The 25684-nt window shown below is 40.7% G+C and overlaps 4 protein-coding genes across 4 annotated transcripts in view; 1 reads left to right on the forward strand and 3 right to left on the reverse strand.

Moving 5' to 3' along the window:
- The first annotated feature begins 299 nt into the window (after positions 1–299).
- The window catches only part of LOC132263342 (cAMP-specific 3',5'-cyclic phosphodiesterase), a 77765-nt gene continuing 52380 nt past the window's right edge, over positions 300–25684 (forward strand). The window contains exon 1 of the mRNA XM_059763058.1: positions 300–839. Coding sequence (XP_059619041.1) covers positions 751–839 — 89 coding nt within the window. The 5' untranslated portion in view covers positions 300–750. The remainder of the gene's footprint in view (positions 840–25684) is intronic.
- On the reverse strand, positions 10232–11842 carry LOC132263344 (uncharacterized). Its single transcript, XM_059763064.1, has one exon. The coding sequence runs from the start codon at positions 11515–11517 to the stop codon at positions 10264–10266; it is 1254 nt and encodes a 417-aa protein (XP_059619047.1). The 5' UTR covers positions 11518–11842; the 3' UTR covers positions 10232–10263.
- Positions 12060–15109, reverse strand: LOC132263386 (mucin-2-like; the record flags this gene model as incomplete). Its single annotated transcript, XM_059763122.1, has 5 exons — positions 12060–13351; positions 13420–14219; positions 14317–14637; positions 14750–14851; positions 14969–15109. Coding segments are annotated over 5 exons (2430 nt in total), but the record flags the coding sequence as incomplete, so codon positions are not given.
- On the reverse strand, positions 15112–19494 carry LOC132263387 (mucin-2-like; the record flags this gene model as incomplete). The annotated part of the gene is made up of 4 exons (XM_059763123.1): positions 19158–19494; positions 19010–19063; positions 17290–18936; positions 15112–16175 (listed from the first exon to the last, which is right to left on the reverse strand). Coding segments are annotated over exons 1-4 (3102 nt in total), but the record flags the coding sequence as incomplete, so codon positions are not given.

The raw sequence follows: 25684 nt of genomic DNA on the forward strand, positions 1-25684 counted from the left end.
CCCGTCGTGGTCGCGCGATGAACAGCCGGATCAGGGGCTGCAGTGAGCGGTCCCCGCCATTGACCTCCTCTGGACAATGCTATTAAGCCCCTGAATGCGTGACTGAATCCACGTGGATCTGGAGGATCCAGTGGGAGGTTGAGAGGAGCTAGTGTGTGTTTGTGTTTGTATTTAGTTGTGTTTTTCCGCGACGAGGGTGTGCTGAAACATTTTCAAAAGTGTGTGAACGAGCGCGTGGCAGAGTGTCGCCGACGGAGCCACTGAATTCTGGGGGGCACAGTGTTTCGGTGTTGCCTACCTTGTCGCGGGGGCTCGGCAGCCCCCGCAACAAGCCCCCCTAATTCACCCGTTGACGAGGAACAGTTGACCAATGTGACTTTGGAGTCGTACGCCACAGTTGTACAGCAACAGCGCTTCGCGCCAGCCCAGCAATCGCCTCTTCCGCATATTGAGGAGGAAGAGGAGAGTCAGGAGACTTCGCGACAGCAGTCTCAGGAAGATCTCAGTACCGCTCGGAAAGCGTTCTTCACAAACAGCACACCAAACAAGGGGGCCACCGTCAAGTTTCACGACCGCTGCGTCCCAGACGATTTTACGTCGCCGTCGCCGCGTGCCAAGCATCAGCGGAAACACGCAAAGCCGCGAAACAGGTCAATCACTTCAACCACTTCCAGTGACACCGCATCGAGTGGCACCAGGAGCGAGCAGCTGACAGCGGGAGCCTCAGGGGCTCTGCTGCTACTGCCCAAGATGCAGGCCGAACAGGGTTCCATAGGGGATCTGCAGAAGTATCACAGTCGCTACCTCAAGAACAGACGACACACCTTGGCCAACGTTCGGTGAGTGGCACTTCCTTGTCTCGTATTTGCGTCAGGGGACAATCAGTGGGGTGATTTGAGTCGAGGGAATTCTCATATGGACACTTGAGTAATTTCTCCGCAAACCCCTTTCATGATCATTAACAAGTCAGAGAGCGAAAGTGTGAGAAAACCACTTTTAGGGCGAAGGATCGATTCGAGGAACTTATTGTTTCGTGGCTGATTTATATACTCCTAACTTTCTAGTGTAACTCAGTTTATATTGATACACCTCTTTCCTGTCCCACTCTTCAGACCCAAGTGTAATTTATGATGAGTGCGAGACAGATAATGTGGCAATCAAAGCAGAGGAACGAATGAATATAATTTTGGTATTCTCCACCTACTATACAGATAAGATGTCCCATAAGATTCCTCGTGGAAAGACGTCAGAGAATTTTAAAATTAAATTCGCAGCTTTTGCTCTCACTCCCTCCTCTGGCTCATTCAATTGGAACGCCATACTCCCAATAATAAAATTATATAAATTATCTAAACGATCTGCAAATATAAAAATTAAATCATCTTCCGTCTGACACTTTATGTAAATATATCGTGAAGAATTAGTGCTATTTGGTTGCGTTGATCACGGCAAGGAAAAATCTATATTTCATAATTACTGCGTGTATTTCATTCCGGTGTCTATTTGATGTTTTGTCTGTATATTAAATTGTGAGAAAAACATGGAGGAAAAACATTCAATTTGAATCAATTCAATTTTAAGAGTACCTGTTACATGAATGTATTTTATGTGCTGGCAGACTGTTAAATTACTGCCCACACTTGATGACTGTTTTTAAGGTTTTATCATTTTAATTTACTTACTTAATTTGTTTTTTCCGTTGCTGAGTCCTTGAGAATTCATTATTAATTAATTCCTACTTCTAAGATTTGCAAAAAGGTTTAGTTTTCCTTCTAATCTGTCATCTCCAATGGCGTTTACTTTTCCTGTTTGAGCAGAGTACAGCTTTTCTTCTGCGAAAACTTTAAAATTCACAATCGTTTTTTTCAGGATAAATTTCATTGTTATAAAATTTAATTAAGCTTATTTTTCAACTGCTGAGAAATGCAAACTAAATATAAATTTTGCATTTCTGATTGTGATAAATACTTCAGCAAATTCCAAGTCGAAACGTTTTGTGAGATTAATATTCTCAGGTGTACATGCAGTAGATTGTACATTATGTATGTCGTGTTGCTGCAATTTTCCTCTGGAAAACTCTGACTCGGTGGAAATAAGTAATTCTCCCAGGAGAAGCCGTTGTGACACTTTCATACCAACAATACTGTAGGTGAACTGGAAAATTCAACTCAAGGAAATTTATTTATGAATAATTTTTAAAAAATATTTGCTATGTGCATACGATTTTCCTGTTGTGCTCATCTCGATAAAATGAATAAAAGTTGTAAATCAGATTGGAGTTGAAAATTTTTAATATTATTGCATCATTCTTTGATGTGCTCAGACTTTTTTGTATATACATTTAAAGTCATTTTTATTAAAGTTTTCAAATAAAACTATGAATTCTGACAATTTTTTATAATGTAAGTACATTTGTATTTCTCTCAGAGTTCACATATGCTTGTGAACGCGCATTCCCTTTCTTCACAAAAGTAGTTTATACTTTGGCTTTATTTACCCCATTTTTCTCTCTTTCCACCAACATCGTCCGTAAATGCATTCACGCAAATTATGCAAATGAATTCCCTTATTTATTGCACCACAATAACAATTCTCACCCCCTTATGCGGAGTTGAGAGTATTAGAGAGCTTGAAAGTCAAGTCAGTCCGTGAAAATACACCCTGAGGTGGATGATTGCAGAGCGGTGTACCTGGTGCTCATGTGTGCAATATATGTACATATGACGCACATGGCTCGTAATGGTCGTGTCGTGCATTCACTCTCTCATGCGGTGTCCAACATGCCACAGTGGCGAATAACATTGTGAAATTTCATAGAGCGATAAAATGGAAATTGTTTCTGTGACATAGAAAATTAGATGAGCATTTTCCACAGCACTTTGAAATTTGAACCATAATGCTGCACACACCTTTCATCCGAGGTGCATTGGGGCGAGTTATTTTTGTTAACAAATGAAGAGGACAATGAATGATATTTCAGGACGTCACCACGTGATTCCATAGTCTTTTCAATTAGAATGTTTTGGCGTAGTTTCGAATAACACTGCATTATTTAAAGCTCTATTTAGATAAAACACTGCGAGTTAATAGAAGTAATTTCACTAATTATCCTTTCACCCATCGTCCGAGTTCGCATTCTGTGGACCTCATGCTGTTTGCGTGGCTTCCCTTGCACATTTCACTGCATTTTCAATGTGGAAATTTGTAGCTTTTTCTCATCTCACGCGTAATCCATGAAGTAAGAAGCTTTATATATATATATAGAGGACCATTTTCACTTTACTTAATCACACTGAATTACTAAATACAAACCCACGGAAACGGTGTGATACACACACACACAAAACAGGGCTTTTCCTTTGCTGTGTAATTATTGTAATGCCAGTGAAATTGTGAAATGGAGCTAAGTGGATAATTTTGTAAATTGTATGTCATGTGGTACGTGGAAATTTCTTATTAGAAAGACGAGGTTAATCGCGAACGAAGAAGTGCTTCATCAACTTGCTCAGTGAGTGGAATATTCAATACTTGCGAATGGATTCATTAATTCTGCTGTAATGCTTATGAGGTCGAGGTTCACCTGTTCTTTCTCCTGAAAGTCAAACTCTCTGTAACAATAATGCGGACCTTGTGGACTACCTGGACATAGATTATATCTGTATAAGACGTACGAAGGGCAAAGAAAGTAAAGTTTCTGGAAGTTTCTGGAGCCAAGATACAAAGGTATATATCAAATATGCTATCTTAATTCTCCGTCATGAGTGTTATATATAATGGCGTTAGTATGAATGATTCAGAACAGATCCCAAACTTGAGATTCATAATCTGTCCTCCTTCCAGTTGGCACGCTTTGAAGCAGGAACCTTTGCTCTAACGCGTGGAAACATCAACCATGTCGCTTTGGGTTGATGTGTGGGAAAGCCTCAAGTATGTGTGATGTGCTCTTGAAAATGGGGGTCTGAGGGAGGCGAAAAATGACAAAAGAAAATGGGAAAGCGGTGTAAATAAATCATCGCGAGAAAAGCAACACCTGTATAAGGTGGATGCATGTGTTTGCCGACGTCTGACGCACATTCATTTCACCTCTTCAATTCCTCACCGCACACTTTTGGAGTAGTAATTGGATGGTTGAGTGGATCCCCCCTCGTGGAATGTCCCTCATTCTCAATGTTGCCTGTTTCTGGCTGGGTGAGAATGCATGAAAAGGCGTGAAATACGTACGAAATTGCGTATTCACTGGAGATTGTTGAGGAAGAGAATAAACGGAAAGTTCACTCACTATTAGACTGACTCTAATTCGATTTGATTCAGTAATTAAGTGTTTACTTGAGTGGAGGAGCAAATTGAATTTTCAGGGATATCAAAACATACATCTGAGTAAATAAGAACATATAATAGCTGAAGAGGAATAAATATGCGTGTTGCAGTTGTGCACCTATTAATTGCATTATCGCTCTATTGCAGACCTGTCACTAAATTCGAGCACGAAGTAAGAAGCTTTGAAGTTTATCAGTGGAAATTTGAGAGAGAGCAACACGTGAACAGCGAAAGGGAAGCTCAATAATACATACATTCAAATTTTGCGCCCAACTTTCAGCCGTAAAGTGAAAATGCAAATGTGCGGGTGGCTTTTTATGAGGCTAAAAGCAAATTTGACACTACACACTAAGCCTGATTTGTCCCTTTACACGCCCTGGTGACCTCGTGGACAAATAAAATGTGTTTGCACTGAGCGCCCGGCGGATTGATTGTGTGTACAGGCGGATTTAATTGAAGAACCTTGAAATTGTCAGCGAAAAGAGCTGGCAGCACAGCGAATTATTGATCAATTTAAATTATAGAATCCGATCAACTGCAATTTGCATATTAATTTCCACTTGTCGCACAATTTGGTGTTGATTTCCACAAGAGCTCCATTAACTTAACGAGAAATGCCGGTGCATGCCAAGATATTTGCAGTGTTCTCTATAATATGATTTATGTATGGATATTTCAGCAAACAGATGTGGCGTTTGATTTATGTCTTGTGAAGTTGAAAAGGTCTCCCTTTCTTTATTGCAAATCGATTTAATATCTGAGAAAGTAAAGCTGCGATTTCTTGCATAAAACGGAATTGTTAAAACTTTAACGAGTTCGCACTGGAGAGAAGTAAAAGCTGAAACACACAAACTCAACCACGAGATTCCTTAATCAATTACAATCAAGTTAATAATCATAAAAAAGAGAAGGAGTGATAATACACATATAAAAGCCGGGTAAAATTATCAACCTTGACATTATTATAGACGATATATTTTTATTATGGCGTCGTTTTGCCATAAGAGAGAAAACTCTATAAATAATCTACCCACAATTTTGCTCGCCCGAAAACCCCATCCTTTTCTCCATCATTTACAATCTAATTTCAGATGATTTCTCATGTGCAATAATTCGAGATGGATTCCTACTATGATACATCATCTCCAAGGCATCTAAAGGTTTAACATGAAAATTATTGCTGAAGCTTAAAAGTTTCTGAAGGTCAAAATTCTCTCAATCGCCCCCAACGCCCCGTACTTATTGACAAAATCCCATTTCGAGTATGTGTGTGCTGAATATGGAAAACTTTCCACCTTGTTAATGTGCCTATTGCTTGTGGAGCATCTTATACATGAAGATTTCACTCCTAGATCTTTTTCGTTCATCTGCCTTTTCTTCGCTACGCGGTGAAAACTTTTTCAAGCGCCTGCGTGTTGTTCTACAGGTCTTTTGAGCTCCTATGAGGACTTTTTCAGGACAAGCTTCATTTTTCAATAACTCGCGAATACATGAGTTCGCCCAGAGCTGTGAAAATTTAATGATTTCATACACTTCACTGGAAAGTCTCACGTGTGAGTTTCTGTCGGTTTGTATGAAAGTTTTGTCGTCGGAAAGAGAGAATGTGCATCTTTTCAGAGTTTTACAAGGACGAGCACAGCTTTGGTTGAACTCATTTTCAGTTTTTCCATTAGAGCATACGTGAAATGCGTTAAATGTTTGCGTTTCACGCAAATAACTTATTAATTATGTACAATATGTACATTCCTTCATACATAATTACATTCATTCGAAAATTATACCCTCTGCTATGTACTTACATACAATATTTCTGATAAATTATCCGCACTATTGATGATATATGATTATTACAATGATTTAGATCCATTTAAGGGAGCTTCAAATAGCGATAATAGATTTACTAAAGCTAATTTAATACCTTACCTATTCAGATCGATTTAATTTTATTTAGGCAGGATGAATTTTCAGAAAGTTTACTCAATTCAACATATTTTTGCAATACAAATATTTGTACAACAATATACTGTATGTTTCATTGGACTTGACGCTTTACTTTTTTGAATTCAGAATAGACTCTAACTTTCCCGAAAATTTAGTCACATTCAAGCCAATTTTAAAATTTAAATACCTACATTTATCTGGGGAAAAAGTAATACGATTGAGAGATGAGGCATAAAAATGTTAGGTGAATTTTTTTTTTATTATAATACTCGGAGGCAATAGAAGTATTACAACGGGGATTTTCTTTGCCAGCGGCAAGTATAAACTCGTGAATTATCTCATAAGAAATTTTGATGATGAACATAATTCTCTCTATGAAGGATATACGAGAGTATAAGTATACGAAAAGCCCTCATTTTATACCTTATCCTTCTTGTTGTGTGCGGTGGTTTCCTTCAAATAATTGCCACCCCTGAAAAAAGTACCAAGCGACAGTGGCTTCGTGGGGATCCACTGCCGTCGATGTGCAAATATTTATTGAGGAACAGCACAAAATGGATGGAAGATTGCTAGGGGATGAGAGCTAAGTAATACACCTTTATTTTAAGGCTTCCAAATGCTATTCCGATCCATTTTTCGCTTATGTGTAGCACAAATTGACTCAGTACAATTCTCTTCTTGACAGAATTGTGGCTAATAATATGATTTTTTGCTGCATTCCATTTGAATTAGTGTGAAAATTGACCAAATTTACTGCAATGCAGAAAGCCATAAATAATCGGAGTTAATTTGTCCGAATGCGCTGTATCTTCAAGTCTAAATATAGTTTATGTCTATCCTGTTAAATGCTCTTCATTATGGAGTGGGTGTTAATTTGTGCAAAAGTACAAAAACGTATAAATTAAGAGATATGAATATTTGAGCTATATGAAACATAAAAAATAATTTCTGTACCGTTTTCAAAAAAAACTATTTTTGGGACTTCTGTGAAATTTATTTATATTTTTCGTCTTGATATTCAATAATACGTGTGAATGAAAAATTAAAAGTAATCATATGAAGTTATAGTTCAAAGACACATTGCATTAAATAAATAAAATGTGTGATCTTCACTTAACTGAATTTTATATATTCGATGAAAGAGTCATGATCCGCTCCATTTAACCTTGCAAAACCTGTTTATTATTTGAATAATAATTCACACTCTCTTCAAATTTATCATGCAATTGATAAATAAATTCATTAATACGAGAACAAGATTTCCCGAAGAGCATAAAATATGGTGAATGATTTTCCACAAAACAGTGAATCTTTCATCATTTGGCTTTCCTAGCTGTGACGAAGGAGCTGATTGTCAAAAATAAAATGAGGGATTTCATAAATTCTTTTCCACCCACGCTCCTCCTCCTATTTTAGAGAAGCTCTTGTACCGAAACATCGACGAGGTCTCGTATCATGGATGGGCTTTACAAGAGAGACGCCAGGAATTTTGTCAGTGTGGCAAGGAGAATCGGGAGAGACGCGTTCGATCATTTTTTACTCCACAAACATTATAATTCCTCTCGTTTATCGCGCACCAGTTCTGTGTAGCTTTTCCCCATGTCGATGGTGTGGGGAGGACAGGAAAAATGGTCTCCTCAATGTTAGAGTGACACGCAGCATCGGAATCAAGATCACGATCATCAACACACCTCAAGCCAGTCACATACTCAGGTGCAATTAAAGAATTTTCCGTCAATTTAGTTTGAATTTGTGTGTCGCGCTGAATACTCTTGCGCGCACAATATCTTCGACTGTGTTGTGCGCGTGAAAGGCTTAAAGTTTCGTTCATGGTTGCAATGTAGTGAAAATATTGTGACATTGAGGAGATATTTCAAGAGAATCTCACAACAAGGATTTAATGTGGAATTTGCCTCAAATAATATCACGAAATTTAGTGTCTTCCTGTCTCTTCGCTTGAAATAATGCAATAGCATCGTAAAGAGATCACCAACATAGCAAAATCTGGAGAGTTAATGATATTAGAAATCAGCAGTGATGAGTGAGGTGCCAAAAATTGAGATTTGCGTCAAAGAGCCCAATTGGTATGTCATAAAAATAAATGCTAATGAATTCTATTGAAAATTCACCTGTGACCGTATATCAATTTGAGACACTGTGAAAGTGAAATGTAAATAAAATGACTAATCATTCGCTCGGACTGTCAGCTATAAAATATTTACATTTATCATCTTTATATTATGTCTTATCACTGGACTTGCGAAGCAGACGGTCTCCCCTTATTTACCTCTCATCTGACCACTTGCGTCACTATCTTCAATTGCTTCCCAGTTGCGTCTCGATCTCGATCTTTTGCGTACTGCAGCACTTACTTCAGTTATCAGAGGAAAACGGACAGGAAGTGGAATAAAAGTTTCTGTAGATAATCTTTATTGACTGACACAAATTAGGCAGAGCAAGAGTTTGTCCAATCATGGGGGAAGACGCAAACTTGCCATCTCACGTCAAAGCAAAGATTAGGCGAGCAATTGGTTTCGACTGGGTTTCCCTCGCCTTTGCATTGGAAAAATTTCGTAGGATCACTGGAAGGCCAGTGACGATTGGCACTGAGGTCACTTCCGGTACAGCTTGGAATCTGACATGTTTCAAAACTGCGAAAGGAATTTGAGATATGATTGCTTGCAGAATAAGACGTAAATTCTGATTTACACTAGTTAGACTTACCCTGTGGTAAGATGACTTTCAGGAGATGCTCCAGGACATTGCGTGTTAGGAATGCTTTCGCATAGGCCATTAGCATTTGCAGAACTACCCTCAGGGCAGAGAGTAAAACATTCAGGCACTCCAGTTGGCGGATGAATAACAATCTGATTAACCGCACATCGCAATTCTATACACGCTGGAGGATTTACTGAGAGATCCACGGCGAAGCCGTCTTGACATGTCAGAGGCGGAGTGTTTTCGTCAGGTGGAGGAATGACTCCCGGAGTCAAGCACTTGAAGTATTCCTCACTAAACTCCGTATTGGCTGGGCACTCTTTCAATTCTGCAACTCCAACTGCCACACACTCCCAGTAGTGATGAGGACTACCCTGCACTGCAAACCCATGATTAAAGTCATCAGGGTTGCGGCACTGAGGACGAGCCCAAGACAAAGTGCTAAGGAGGGTAACAATCAAGAGGACACTTAACATGATTTCGCGTTGTTTATCGTTTCACTGCTAAGAAAAAACTGAATTGATCGAACAGACTTTGGGTACCTTTTATACTCGGAATGGCTAAAATTTGTGGAATATAAAAATCTTATCAATTTGTGTCTTTATAGCTGTGTGTCAATAACAGAATCAAAGTTTTCTTCCAATTCCCTCCACTGCAATAACCATAAAAGAATTAACGTCAACAATGGTATGAGTTGTTTTGATAAGGCATTGGGGAAAGTTTTTGCCCACAAAAATTCTCATTCAGGGATGCCTTCATATTTAAGAATTCCTAGAAGTTCAACATATAGCATTGACATACACAGAGAAGCATTACTTAATACTCGAAACACTCAGGTATATAGAAAAAATTTCCAGACAATTCTACTTGTTGTAAAGTTTAAATGCTCTTTAGTAAATGGGAGTTTATCACAGTGAATCACCGTCATTTGAAGTGAGACAATCTGCAGATTCAGTTCATATCATGAGGAAATTATCCAATTCACATAGGTTTGGATTACATTTAATTGAGGAAATTCTTAATGAATAATCGGAAATTGTGGTCAAGCAATAAATTTGGGGAATTTTTGTTTGCGATCAATTCTCATCCCTTATCTTATTGTGAAATATAGACAGAATTTGTGCGACACATTGTCGAATGAAATTATCGCAAGTTGTAAAGATTTCGACAATATTGGAAAGGTCATAAAAATATGGTGTATGATTGAAGAAACGTATTTGATAAAAGTACTTTATTAAAGGCTTCAAATCGTATCACACGTCAATATTGTACGCTTTTTGCCATATTTTAAACTGCTCCGCAAGGATTGAACCATCGCTCTGGCTCAACGCACTCCTGTAAGGCGTAGCTGAAGCAATGTTTCGGCTCCAAACAAGTGTTCACCCTAAGAACAGTTGGGGTGAGACAAGTGTAGTACTGTCCAGGATCCACAGCTGGTAGACGCATGCGACTCTGATATAAGTCATTTGTGCAAGTAGGTCGTGCACAGTTCAGACTACCCTCAATCATGTGTGTATCATCAGCACCAGGGCATTTCATGAATGGGGATTGAGTTGTTGGTACTGTTGGGCTCTCTGTGTTGGGTGGAGTTGTTTCCTCTGGTTCTGTGGATGGATTTTCCGGTGTACTTTCAGACACCTCCGGAGAGCTATCTGTAGAGGGTTCAGTGACAGGATTTTCCGTAGTACTCTCAGGCTCCTCCGGAGAGCTATTTGTAGAGGGTTCTGTTACAGGATTTTCCGTAGTACTCTCAGGCTCCTCCGGAGAGCTATTTGTAGAGGGTTCTGTTACAGGATTGTCCGTAGTACTCTCAGGCTCCTCCGGAGAGCTATTTGTAGAGGGCTCGGTGACAGGATTTTCCGTAGTACTCTCAGGCTCCTCCGGAGAGCTATTTGTAGAGGGTTCTGTTACAGGATTTTCCGTAGTACTCTCAGGCTCCTCCGGAGAGCTATTTGTAGAGGGTTCTGTTACAGGATTTTCCGTAGTACTCTCAGGCTCTTCCGGAGAGCTATTTGTAGAGGGTTCTGTTACAGGATTTTCCGTAGTACTCTCAGGCTCCTCCGGAGAGCTATTTGTAGAGGGTTCTGTTACAGGATTGTCCGTAGTACTCTCAGGCTCATCTGGGGTGGTATCTGTTGAGGGTTCTTCTGTGGTGGGCTCTTCTGGGGTAGGCTCAGTTGGTCCAGGTTCAAGTGGACATTGCGGCTCAAATTCAAGCGGTTCACAAGCGTCTTCATCATCATACGCACTCGTTGGTGGTGATCTAAATGGAGTTTCGTCCCACATTTGAGCTGGAACACACGTTTGCCACCACTCATGGAACTGAGTTTGCTTGGGACACTGTCTTGGAGTCGCTTCGCGCCAATTTGTGCACTCCCAGAAATTTTCATTCACTGTTGAGTGACGCCAAAGCCTGGTAAACTCATATCGAGTCCGGCATCCTGGTTTTCCGTCATCAGACACTGAACTTGTTCCCGATCCAATGCAAAGAGCTATGAGTAATATCACTTGTGCTACTGTAATACTGAGTTTATCTATCATTTTTCGTATGTTTGGTCAGAGGACTTCGAAAGACTAAATAAAAGTGCGCACTCGCACTGTCTTAAATACTTGAGACGGATTATCACTCTCTTTCCGTTTAATTGGTGGCTCATGCTAGCAAGGGGTATCAGTTATCGTTTCGATTGTAGCTGATTGTGTGTCTATTGATTGTGGAAGTCATAATCTTGAGAAAAGCGAATGATAAAGACGTGATATTTTTATGTCTCTTGAATTGCATAATAAATATTCTTGACTTATTTCAGTTATATATATATATATATATATATATAAAATTGATATAAGTCAAAAATAGAATAATCAAAAATAAGCAAAGATGAAAAAAACTACTTAACAACGATATTTACCTATTAAAATATGACACTACAATTAAAGTTTATATAATTATAGATGATTTTTTAGAGTTTTGATGCGTCTTACAATAACTGTTTAAAAATAGGGAAAAATTAAGACTACTCAATCTTTTTGATTATTGTACAGACGACTAAACGTCAATAGCGAAACTACCTTATCACGAATTCATGATTATCTTGGGATACAGGAAATTGTTTTCGAACCTCTTGAACAAAAAACATTATTCAGCATGAACCCAATCGATTGTTCCAAAATTTCTTCAGTTATAGAATCATTTACAAGTCATAAAAACATAAAGAAATAAAGTATATTCCACATGTATACATGAACAACTTTTTATTCATTTACAATACCACACGATCTCGATTCATTTTTATCAAATTTCTCCAACATGAATCACGCTGGCAAAACGCCATCACATGGGTTCTTCCACTGGTAAGGATGCACGCAGACGCGATATTCAGAACTGAAACAAGTTCCTCCAGGACATTCTTTTTCAACAGGAAGTCCGGGAATTTCACACTGATAGAATTTATGAGGCTGCCTGCTTGGCAAGTGCACATTATCACGATATTGCTCTTCAGTACACAAAGGCCGTGAGCAAGTCGAAGTTCCAGGATTCCAACTACTTGGTGAAGATCCAGGACAAGTCTGAATAATACTGGGAGGCTTGGTGGTGGATTCTGTTGGAGCTAATGTGGTTGAATCCACCGACGTTGGATTTGTCACCTCAGGCGTGGAGTCAGTGGGATTCAGTGTGCTGGGACTTCCTGGTTCTTCACTAGTTCCCGGTTTTTCAGTTGTGATTGGGGGGTCGGTTGGAGCCTCGCTGGTAGGATTTGTCACCTCAGGTGTGGAGTCAGTGGGATTCAGTGTGCTGGGATTTCCTGGTTCTTCAGTAGTTCCCGGATTTTCGGTTGTAATTGGCGGGTCGGTTGGAGCCTCGCTGGTAGGATTTGTCACCTCAGGCGTGGAGTCAGTGGGATTCAGTGTGCTGGGACTTCCTGGTTCTTCGGTAGTTCCCGGTTTTTCGGTTGTGATTGGGGGGTCGGTTGGAGCCTCGCTGGTAGGATTTGTCACCTCAGGTGTGGAGTCAGTGGGACTTGCTGGTTCTTCGGTAGTTCCCGGATTTTCGGTTGTAATTGGGGGGTCGGTTGGAGCCTCGCTGGTAGGATTTGTCACCTCAGGTGTGGAGTCAGTGGGATTCAGTGTGCTGGGATTTCCTGGTTCTTCGGTAGTTCCCGGATTTTCGGTTGTGATTGGTGGGTCGGTTGGAGCCTCGCTGGTAGGATTTGTCACCTCAGGTGTGGAGTCAGTGGGATTCAGTGTGCTGGGATTTCCTGGTTCTTCGGTAGTTCCCGGATTTTCGGTTGTAATTGGGGGGTCGGTTGGAGCCTCGCTGGTAGGATTTGTCACCTCAGGTGTGGAGTCAGTGGGATTCAGTGTGCTGGGATTTCCTGTTCTTCGGTAGTTCCGGATTTCAGTTGTGATTGGGGGGTCGGTTGGAGCCTCGCTGGTAGGATTTGTCACCTCAGGTGTGGAGTCAGTGGGATCAGGTGCTGGGATTTCCTGGTTCTTCGGTATTCCCGGATTTCGGTTGTAATTGGGGGGTCGGTTGGAGCCTCGCTGGTAGGATTTGTCACCTCAGGTGTGGAGTCAGTGGGATTCAGTGTGCTGGGATTTCCTGGTTCTTCGGTAGTTCCCGGATTTTCGGTTGTAATTGGGGGGTCGGTTGGAGCCTCGCTGGTAGGATTTGTCACCTCAGGTGTGGAGTCAGTGGGATTCAGTGTGCTGGGATTTCCTGGTTCTTCGGTAGTTCCCGGATTTTCAGTTGTGATTGGTGGGTCGGTTGGAGCCTCGCTGGTAGGATTTGTCACCTCAGGTGTGGAGTCAGTGGGATTCAGTGTGCTCGGATTTCCTGGTTCTTCGGTAGTTCCCGGATTTTCGGTTGTAATTGGCGGGTCGGTTGGAGCCTCGCTGGTAGGATTTGTCACCTCAGGTGTGGATTCAGTGGGATTCAGTGTGCTGGGATATCCTGGTTCTTCGGTAGTTCCCGGATTTTCGGTTGTAATTGGAGGGTCGGTTGGAGCCTCGCTGGTAGGATTTGTCACCTCAGGTGTGGAGTCAGTGGGACTTCCTGGTTCTTCGGTAGTTCCCGGATTTTCGGTTGTAATTGGGGGGTCGGTTGGAGCCTCGCTGGTAGGATTTGTCACCTCAGGTGTGGAGTCAGTGGGATTCAGTGTGCTGGGATTTCCTGGTTCTTCGGTAGTTCCCGGATTTTCGGTTGTAATTGGGGGGTCGGTTGGAGCCTCGCTGGTAGGATTTGTCACCTCAGGTGTGGAGTCAGTGGGACTTCCTGGTTCTTCGGTAGTTCCCGGATTTCGTTGTAATTGGGGTCGGTTGGAGCTCGCTGGTAGGATTTGTCACCTCAGGTGTGGAGTCAGTGGGACTTCCTGGTTCTTCGGTAGTTCCCGGATTTTCGGTTGTAATTGGGGGGTCGGTTGGAGCTTCGCTGGTAGGATTTGTCACCTCAGGTGTGGAGTCAGTGGGATTCAGTGTGCTGGGATTTCCTGGTTCTTCGGTAGTTCCCGGATTTTCGGTTGTAATTGGGGGGTCGGTTGGAACTTCGCTGGTAGGATTTGTCACCTCAGGTGTGGAATCAGTGGGACTTCCTGGTTCTTCGGTAGTTCCCGGATTTTCGGTTGTAATTGGGGGGTCGGTTGGAGCTTCGCTGGTAGGATTTGTCACCTCAGGTGTGGAGTCAGTGGGATTCAGTGTGCTGGGATTTCCTGGTTCTTCGGTAGTCCGATTTTCGGTTGTAATTGGGGGGTCGGTGGAACTTCGCTGTAGGATTTGTCACCTCAGGTGTGGAGTCAGTGGGACTTCCTGGTTCTTCGGTAGTTCCCGGATTTTCGGTTGTAATTGGGGGGTCGGTTGGAGCTTCGCTGGTAGGATTTGTCACCTCAGGTGTGGAGTCAGTGGGATTCAGTGTGCTGGGATATCCTGGTTCTTCGGTAGTTCCCGGATTTTCGGTTGTAATTGGAGGGTCGGTTGGAGCCTCGCTGGTAGGATTTGTCACCTCAGGTGTGGAGTCAGTGGGACTTGCTGGTTCTTCGGTAGTTCCCGGATTTTCGGTTGTAATTGGGGGGTCGGTTGGAGCTTCGCTGGTAGGATTTGTCACCTCAGGTGTGGAGTCAGTGGGATTCAGTGTGCTGGGATTCCTGGTTCTTCTCCCGGATTTTCGGTTGTGATTGGGGGGTCGGTTGGAGCCTCGCTGGTAGGATTTGTCACCTCAGGTGTGGAGTCAGTGGGACTTCCTGGTTCTTCGGTAGTTCCCGGATTTTCGGTTGTAATTGGGGGGTCGGTTGGAGCCTCGCTGGTAGGATTTGTCACCTCAGGTGTGGAGTCAGTGGGATTCAGTGTGCTGGGATTTCCTGGTTCTTCGGTAGTTCCCGGATTTTCAGTTGTAATTGGGGGGTCGGTTGGAGCCTCGCTGGTAGGATTTGTCACCTCAGGTGTGGAGTCAGTGGGACTTCCTGGTTCTTCGGTAGTTCCCGGATTTTCGGTTGTAATTGGGGGGTCGGTTGGAGCCTCGCTGGTAGGATTTGTCACCTCAGGTGTGGAGTCAGTGGGATTCAGTGTGCTGGGATTTCCTGGTTCTTCGGTAGTTCCCGGATTTTCAGTTGTAATTGGGGGGTCGGTTGGAGCCTCGCTGGTAGGATTTGTCACCTCAGGTGTGGAGTCAGTGGGATTCAGTGTGCTGGGATTTCCTGGTTCTTCGGTAGTTCCCGGATTTTCGGTTGTAATTGGGGGGTCGGTTGGAGGCTGTGAAGTCCCTGTTTCCCCATCATCTGTCGTGAACGCCGGTGTTGTATCAGTTGGTTGTGGCGATTCATTCTCATTAGGTTTGCATTGTGGTGGAAAGATTATCTCTTCACATGCGTCATCAGCCTTGGTGTATGCACTCGTTGGGGGATCATAAAATGGATGATCGATGTAATGTTTCTCTGGGACACAAGTCTGCCATGATTCTTGAAATAGTGTTCCTTGTGGGCACACTACAACTTGAGACGTTCCCCACTCTACGCATTTGAAGTAATCGGAATTGTTTATTCTATTTCTCCAAAACCGAGTAAACTCGTATCGCGTCCAACATCCTGGTCTTCCATCGTTCGGATTATCTTGACACAAAACATGTTCCGTAAGAAACAGTAAACACAGCACATAAAATATCGCTCCTTTAATCACCATTGTTTCTCGTTTATATTCTCTCACAGCACTAACGACTGCTTAATCCGTGACTGGTGCTTTTATACTTTCCCTCGTGAACATGTTATCAACCTTTTGGGATATTGTATCACTTGGAATCATAAAAATGTCTCTTATCGACACATTTCTTGAGTGTTCATCCCCCACTCTCTGTTTTCCATGCTATTACCACAATTTGTTCCGAGTATCAAATTGTTTTGAATGAGAGTAGGAATGATGATTGTGCAAACAATTGTGTAGAACAATTATGAGATGGAAATAAAATCACCGACACAGGAAGTTCATAGTGACTCAATAATGGAAGGTATAAAAGTACATATTTTCAGGGAAAGTATACTTATTATATCGTTCTTTATTTTTGCATTCTTTTTTTTTTGTAAGATACTAAAAAAAATTCTGGAAACTTATTTTGATACATAAAATCAGAAGATTAATTATTCGTTGAGTGTATTTGCCAAGTGTAGAAAACTTTGCTGTCTTTTAAAAACAATTTAAAGTATAATTTAATTTAATGGATCCTACAATTGACATGGTGACATCATAACAATGGGGACAACAATAAAATAAAAGTCATTGATAGAATATGTCATCAATGTGAATATTCGACTTTGAACTCTTTAAGAAACTTCCCTTTGCGACATTGCACAGCAAATGAAAATAGATAATATTTGAATTAATTGCAACGTAAAGAGTTTAAATACGTCAAATTCTCGTATTTTCTTTAGATAAGATAAGGAATACATCTGCTCAATTAATGAATAAAAGTCTTTCATGTCGATGAGTAAGTTAGAAGGTTGTAAAATAAGTTTACAGGGTTTACACTAACTTTGTATGTGTCTTTTTATGTTAGAGAAATTTCGTGATGGAAAAAAACGTTTTAGAAAATTCACAGAAAACTGCACAGTAATGGTTTTGTCTCGAATCTTTGCATAAAATTGATTGATTGGGTTGTTACACGATTACTTTTTTATCTGAAATTTTTCATAAATTTCATTGATAAGAAAAGAAAGTCTTTCAACAGTTTTATTTGCCTTCAGTGTATATATATATATATATATAAATTTAGTTTTACAGCCAAAATTTTCAGTTCATTTCCCAAATACCGTTTAATGAAAACATATTAATGCATGCAATAGTTTTGCCATTTCTTTGCATTAACGCAGCTTTGCTTTCCGTAGTGGAAGCACTCCCCGCGACGACACTCAGCAATCCTAACATTTCCATTGCCAGGACCACAGTAGAAGTAGCTCGTTGGGTCCCTTCTCGGATACAATTTATTGCGATGATGAGGTGGTCTACATTCTGGGCGAACATCGCAGTCCAAAGGCCCAGGGGCATATTGCTCAGGTTCAGCGCCCGGGCAGAGTCCTAAGTTCGGTGGGCAAGTAGGGCATTCCGGGGACGGGCTAGTACCAGGACTTTCAGTGGTAGGCTCTTCTGTGGTAGTCTTTGGAGGCTTCTCTGTTGTAGTCTTCGGAGGCTTTTCTGTTGTAGTCTTCGGTGGCTTTTCTGTCGTAGTCTGCGGTTCTTCTGTAGTGGTCTTCGGAGGCTTCTCAGTGGTAGTCTTCGGCGGCTTCTCTGTTGTAGTTGGCTCTTCTGTGGTGGTCTTCGGAGGTTTTTCTGTCGTAGTTTTGGGCGGTTTTTCCGTGGTAGTCTTGGGTGGCTTCTCTGTCGTAGTCTGCGGTTCTTCTGTAGTGGTCTTCGGAGGCTTCTCAGTGGTAGTCTTCGGCGGCTTCTCTGTTGTAGTTGGCTCTTCTGTTGTGGTCTTCGGAGGTTTTTCTGTTGTAGTTTTGGGCGGTTTTTCCGTGGTAGTTGACGGCTCTTCTGTGGTTGTCTTCGGAGGCTTTTCAGTAGTCGTCGTCGGCTGTTCTGTGGTTGTCTTCGGAGGTTTTTCTGTCGTAGTCTTGGGGGGCTTCTCAGTAGTAGTAGACGGCTCTTCTGTGGTAGTCGATGGCTCTTCTGTGGTAGTCTTCGGTGGCTTTTCTGTGGTAGTTGACGTCTCTTCTGTGGTAGTCTTCGGAGGCTTTTCAGTGGTAGTCGATGGCTCTTCTGTGGTTGTCTTCGGAGGCTTTTCAGTGGTAGTTGACGGCTCTTCTGTGGTAGTCTTCGGAGGCTTTTCAGTTGTCGTGGTCGGCTCCTCCGTAGTAGTAGTAGGCGGCTCTTCTGTGGTAGTCTTCGGCGGCTTCTCAGTGGTAGTCGATGGCTCTTCTGTGGTTGTCTTCGGTGGCTTTTCTGTGGTAGTTGATGGCTCTTCTGTGGTAGTCTTCGGAGGCTTTTGAGTTGTCGTGGTTGGCTCCTCCGTAGTAGTAGTAGGCGGCTCTTCTGTGGTAGTCTTCGGCGGCTTCTCAGTAGTAGTCGTCGGCGGCTCCTCTGTGGTTGTTTTGGGGGGTGTTGTTGTTGACTCTTCGGGTGTAGTAGTTATATGAGGTGGTGTTGGAGTGTGTGTCGTCTGTGATTCAGTGGTTGTGTCTTCTGGTGTGGACGTTCCAGGATTTTCTGGGGGTGTTTGTGTACCTGGAGTAGTGCTTTCTGTAGTGCTTTCCTCTGGGGTCGTTGTTTTTGGGGGTTTTGTGGATTCAGTGCTTGTGGACTCTTCTGGAGTGGTAGTGATAGGTGGTGGTGTTGGAGTATGCGTGGTGTCAGGAGTTGTACTATCTGTAGTAGTTTCCTGTGGGGTCGTTGTTTTTGGTGGTTTTGTGGATTCAGTGCTTGTGGACTCTTCTGGAGTGGTAGTGATAGGTGGTGGTGTTGGAGTATGCGTTGTCTCAGGAGTTGTAGCTATACAATAAGAAGTTAATATGAATTATACGAACTTGTTAATATATTAAAATTAGGCATTGTATATTCTTACTGCTTTCTGACGTAAAGTCGGGAGTGCTTTCTGTCGGATTTTCAGGGGTAGTGTCTATAAAATAAGAAAATAACGCATTAAAAGAATATAGTAACCATCCATGAATGTTAATTTAATTTCAACGTATGAAATGGCTTTCTATACATACTAGTTGGTCCATCAGATGTTGTTGTTTCAGTTGGGGGTTCCGTTGGTGGCGTTGGTGGAGGACAAATTCCTGTGTCAATAGGTTCGCATTGATCTTCATTGTCTTGGCCGGCTCTCGTGGGGGGTTCACTGTACGGAGTCCATACCCACATGGCCGAAGGCAAACAGGTTTGCCAAGAGTCCTGAAATAGCGTTCCTGATGGACACTGACGCTTCACCGCGGGGAAATTCCACACTTGGCACTCCCAATAAAATCTGGCATCAAAATTATTGCGCCAACGCCTTGTAAACTCGTATCGGATCAGACATGCTGGTTGTCCGTCGTGCTGTGCTAACATTAGTACATCCTTTAGATGGCACTCGGATGCTGCAGCCACTAATATAACGGAAAGAAGCACTAAACCAACTTGGTGAACACTCTTTTGAAACATTTTGGCACTTTATGATTAAAATTGCGAGTGCATTCTTCTTTTATAGGCGTGAAACATTTGGCAAGATAAGGGTATCAGTTGATTTTTGATTGCGAGAAAATCTCCAGAATTATTGTTTTTTAATGAATGACCAATTATTACGGCAAGCATAAAGAGTGACATATTGGCTTAAAGTCTATACCGATAGGGGCAATTGTGTGAGAAAGCGGGCGCTTTTGATAAGACGAGAAAAGGTACACACGTAAGTTATTCACTAAGCTTCATTTCCTACCATAAAAGTCAATTATTAAGTGATTGGGAATTCGAGTCTAAAAAATCAAAAAATTACTATTGACTTCAAAAGCTTGATTTTATGAGAGAAATTTCCGCAATTTCATACTTTTTCTTTGATATTAAGCATGAAATTTATCAGCTCATGGTGACACTATAAAGTAGCTTTATGGCTGCAATAAAAAGCAAGTGTTTAAGTTACAAATTCCTTTTCATTTGCACAGAAATGATTTCACTGATAATCACTCAAAATATCGTAGTCTTCCAGCAATTACATTGCTGATATGAGAGACCAAATGTTTGGCTAGAATAAAGTGTGTGATTCATTGACAAGTTCACAGACAGATTATGTTGTGCTGTTATCAACAAAATTTCTTCGAATTGAGGGTTTTTGGAATGTTCTGGCAATATTTCTTGTAATAAGCTTGATGTTCGAGGATGGACACATGATGGGTGGAGATATTTGTGTTCTTGTTTATTATTTTTCTTTCGTGAGGACTACTTAAGCTTCCAATCATCGTGGAGAGTGTCAAATTCTCATAAAAGTACAAGAATGTAAACATTTGTGTGGGGATTTAGTGTGGAGAGGATAAAGTGGGAGTTCGTGCCGAAAAAGGACATTTCATCGACAGGTGATATTGATGTTTGTCTTGGTGAAATGTCAAGCAACATTTCACTGATTTCTATATTTAGTTACCACCTCGCCACCGTGTTTTCCTTTGCCATAAATATTTCCTGTGAGATGCCACAATAATGGTAAACCGTGGGCATGCTTAAAGAGCAACATGGAAAAATATATGGAAAAGAAGTTGAAGGGGAAAGTGATTCATCTGTTTGCCACGACACAGCATCGTATAATATTGAAGATGTAATTCATTACGCCATAATTCAATTCATTCTCTCTATGTGATATGTGGCACTGTGCATTGCGAATCTACTCCGTAAAGTGGATTTAATGGGGCAAATAGGAATCGAATATTCCAACAAGAGGATATTCAATTGTCTCTCACTTATATTCTAGCTGAATATGTGATATTAAAACACTTATTAGAGCTCTATATATGATTCCAGGCTCTGGTTTGTGTCAACCGAGGAGAAAATTGAATTTGATTGACAAAAATGAACTTTTAGATCTCATTCTTCCTTCCTTCACACTTGATTTACCCCAAGAAGTCTCTCACACGATCATTCAATTAAGTTTATGTACGTATGTGGTTTGTTGTGAGAGCTTTTAATTAAATTTTCCTCATTATGTGTCCGTCATATAAGTTGTACGAATACACACATTCTATACAAACTGAAAAGGATTTCATCATCTGGTGAGAAATTTTAGTAGAAAACTCATTTGAATAGCATTAAAAGTGTGACATTGCGAAATTAAATTGAAATGTCAGTTTTTAGTTTATTTTATGCACATATAGAGTTTGTCTTCATATCAAATCAGTTTATAATCTCCACGACAATTTGAAGTGGGTTTATTTTTCTGACATCCATGAAACATGTGAACCCAAGAAACCCTGCCGTGAGTCAAATTCTCTTCAACTTGCAAAGTGCCCTGCCATTCCAAGATAGCAAGATAAGAAGGAAGGTTAAATATACAATTACCATCTCTTGAACTTGTCACTGTACTGTGTAGGAAAAATTTCACTCACTTCATGATAATTGCATCTGCCCGAGGAAAAGAAGAAACTCTCTGGTCGAATGAGCTTTCCGGATGTTCTTTGAATATTAAAACTCAGTAAATCTCTTCTGCCGTACATTTCGCTTTGATGGTTTTCGCTTCGAGATTCACATACACATTATATAAGTTTAAATAATATATTAGATATAGAACATACGTAGTTCAGTAAATAAATAAGGCAGCTCTTCACAAATACAGTATGTATGTGAGCTCGCATGCACTTTCCAAATTGAAATTTATTGTGCCACGCGTATTTGCTTACTGGATAAATCTTAGTATTCGGTGGCAGTTATATTGCGTAAAATATTTTTTTTTATTCTTCAAATGACTGTGTACCCACTTTCTTTGTCCCATAATTCCTTCGTGACTTGTGCAAACTGCGTAGTAAAGAGTCCCTCAAAGTTCCTTTGTCTCTCTCATCTCCCATCATCCCTGGAGGGTGTTTAGTGTTTATTCTTATATGCGTTAGCGACAAAGAGGGAAATAAAATTTATCCCTCTGGCCTGAATATTTCATTGTGATGGCAGAATCCACGTGCACGTTGAGGAAAAGCTCTCTCACCGAAAGTTCTCCTTTGCTCGGTGGCAAATGGAACAGATGCTTTCTGAGGGATGAAATCATAAATAAATTGTGTGTTGCACTTGATTCAATTTCGCCTTTGGGCGAGAGAAAGTTGCCTCTGTTCTTTTGTGATGGCACCAATTACACGAGTGTATAGAGTTTGTAATGATTTGTGACAAGAATTTGCAGAAATATCCACATGTTCCGTTCTGCAGAATTCTGACGAAATATTCCACGCTCGCGTGGTGACTTCTTATATTGTTCCGGATGTTTTTTCACTCAATTATCCACTTGATGGTGTGTTCAACAAGGGAATTCACCTTGTTGACAATATGATTAATTATAATTTTATTTTATTACTTAATCATGTTAGGCAATTTCACGACGGTGTCTTTTCACAGTGAAATAATGCCACCATGAAAATGACAATCACGCATACTCCGAGTGAAATTGCTCAGGGAGCACAATTTGAAGAATCTTTAAAACACCAAATTGAACAACATTTTTTTATTTGTATTTATGACTTGTTACATTTCAATCACTTTATAAAAGTGTAATGTAGCTACTATTATTTTAGCCGAATTATCAAAACAGTCGTTATCGTCCAATAACACACCATAACACGTGTTGTTATGAATTGACCTCATATAGTTTCTTGTAAACATTTTTTTCTTCTGACCACAGTATCATAAAGAATGTATTTATATCGTTTACTCTCTGTATTATAATGGGCGAAGAGCGAAAACTCAAGCTTCTCAAGACGCAAGACGCGTGTTGATCTTTTATTTGCTCACAAAGGCAGAAAACTTTCTTATTTAATTAAATGCGAATTTTCTGAGTGTGCTGGCATTGGAATTTCAACATCAAAGTTTCTGAAAATGTTCATGACTGGAATTAAAATTGTCACTAAAAATATAAGAAGCGAGGGCAATTTTCTACATTTTACATCAGAGATTTTGAGTGTGAAAAAAAACGAGACAAAGTGGAAGTTTTCATGCGGACGCAATTAAGATGATAGGAAAGAGCTTTTCCAATATTGTTAAAGCTACGTGATATGAAGTCACAGAATAAAATATCCCACATTTATCTAGGGGAATTGAAGGTAACATGGATATTCATGTTTAGTCATCAAATTACGTTTATATACCGTCCATTTATATTAAGTTATCATTATTCACCTCCGCTTCCCTACAATAATTATGACTCCGCTCATTGGGGACACAAATGAGGGAGCGATCTCGAGCATTAATTAATTAAATGAGCAACAATATTCGCCAACGTCAGTTTTTCGCACCAAGAAACTCAGAAAGGGGAAATTATGCTGTGGGTATTTGCAGGATGTCTCCAGTTTTGTAGCATCTAATTAATATTTTTTAACTTTCCAACTACCGTGCCACGAAGCATAGCTAAGGAAATTGAATTTATATGCAGTCGTGAAAAAAATATATATTCTCTACCGTTGATGTGGAATTAATTTTTAATCTCTACGTGGAATATTTTCCTTCTCAAAATTAAAATTAATTTTCTGCGTTATTTCAGCTTTAGATATGTACATTCCTAATAAATAATTATTTTGCCATCTTGTCAGAGTGCAGACGATTTTATTTGCTTTAATATAACGTGCGGTTGTTGCCAAAAGAGATGAGTTTCACACATCATAAATATATACATAAATTGAGCTTTCATGTGAGCTTTTTCTTGTTTCCTTGTGTTGTTCCATTATACGGTATTCTTCACTTTGACGCAACTTCTTATTAATATTTCACGAGAATTTTTTTCTCTGGTGCTCGCCTTCTGCTTTCTTGCTAATAAATTTTATGGTGTATGAATTTCCCTTCCACGTGCTATTTCTTCTCACCCATCTGCCCAATCAAATACTTGGGCCCTAAAGCAATGGTTGCGCTCGAATTCCCCTTTTCCTAGCATCCATTTTACAGGATTTGGACATCAAAAGCGACAATTGACACGAAGATAGAGCCAAATCAATTGAACCTCAGTAAATTGGAAATATGTGCACACATAAGGACTTATTTGTATAGTCACGTCTCAGAATACGGTAAATTGAGAATAGATGAATCCCTGGAATGGAAAATGATCAGCTTCACGGAGCTTTTCGTACATTCTTGTGTGGGTTAAGATATTTGATTTGAGTGTCTCGACGAGAGGCATGCCTTTGCGCTGAGCAATGCAAAAGGGAAGCAAGCCTGAGAAACTCCATACCCTTCGCCGAAGATCCTGTTATGATGATGTCTCAATTGCGAGATGTGCGTGAGGGATCAATCACAAGACGCGACCACCCCAAGGAGACGACCCCTGTAATACCATATCGACTCTCGTGAAATCCAAACCCCATTTTCCAAGCCAACGGCAGCTCTTCTCCGTTCGCTTGTGTGACGGCGGCGGAAAAAATGCCGAACAAGTGGTGGAATGTCATCTGATGGAATTCCTGTCTCATGTTGGTGGCTGTCAGGGCTTCAAAAGGACATTTTGACTTGTACGTAGGATGTTAATGTGAAAATAGTTGTCATGCCACTCACTTTGTGCGTATTTCATCTCCTTTTCTTGGCGGAATGGAACCATTTCACGAGGCACATCACCCAAATAGGATTTCATTACAGCTGGCAACAAAGTGCCAAATCCACTTTGCCCAGCACGATAGGTCGAGTAACTTTTAAATTGCCTCTACGATTGTCTCATCGGGACTTTTTTCTCCTCAAATTTCCCTCAATCGCCCAATTATGTCACTCTGAAATTGCTGAAATGGGATTAATTGGCGTGAAAAAAGTTCTGGCAATTTCACGTTTTAATTAAAAATTAGGGTTTTTGCCGATATTTTAAAGTTTTCAACGCAAAATCACTGCCATAGCGATGCTTTAGGTTTTACGTCCATCTTTTTATAATCCATATTCATTATTTTTATACGCTCACGTGGACTTGTTTTTTTGTACGTTGTCATTTCTCACATTGGGAATGTCACAAGTGCCTCAAAATAATATTTTTAGATTCGCGTCGGAAATAAAATTCTCTGCGACAGCATCTTTTGGGTGAATCAAAAATAGGAGATCGTAAAATGCCACTAAAACACTGTAGCTTTCTTAATCCTCCGAAAATTGGATAAACCCATTCCATGTGAAAATTTACAGTTTGTGCAACCTCCACAGAATGCTGTGAAATTTATGATCTTTTAGGGAAAAGTGTTCTTCCTCAGGAGTCCCTACATTTTCGTGGGGTTTTTCGCAAGGAAGAGGGTTTCGGATAACGCTGGGCGGATGGCAGAAAAGGTTTATTGGTTTATTTTATGAGATTTACGATGAAAAATGTCAATTAAAATATTTAAACACACTCTTTCTCTCTTTTTATGATCCTTCTGACAGCATGATATCTCCTCTCATTCTCTAATTTATGTCCTTCAGCATGCAATGCACGATGAAAGTTTTGTACTTGAATCACAAATGAAATTAGAGTGTCTGACAATTTGCCGCTTGTCTATGGCCTATCCAATAAATTTTTTCCATTTGTCCTCTTCCCATGATGTTCTTCATTTCACTGTGGCTCTGGCAGTGTGGCTGTGGAATAAATTCCCAG

This window comes from Phlebotomus argentipes, unplaced genomic scaffold (assembly GCF_947086385.1).
Source record: "Phlebotomus argentipes unplaced genomic scaffold, Phlebotomus argentipes genome assembly contig_15, whole genome shotgun sequence".
Classification (NCBI taxonomy): domain Eukaryota; kingdom Metazoa; phylum Arthropoda; class Insecta; order Diptera; family Psychodidae; genus Phlebotomus; species Phlebotomus argentipes.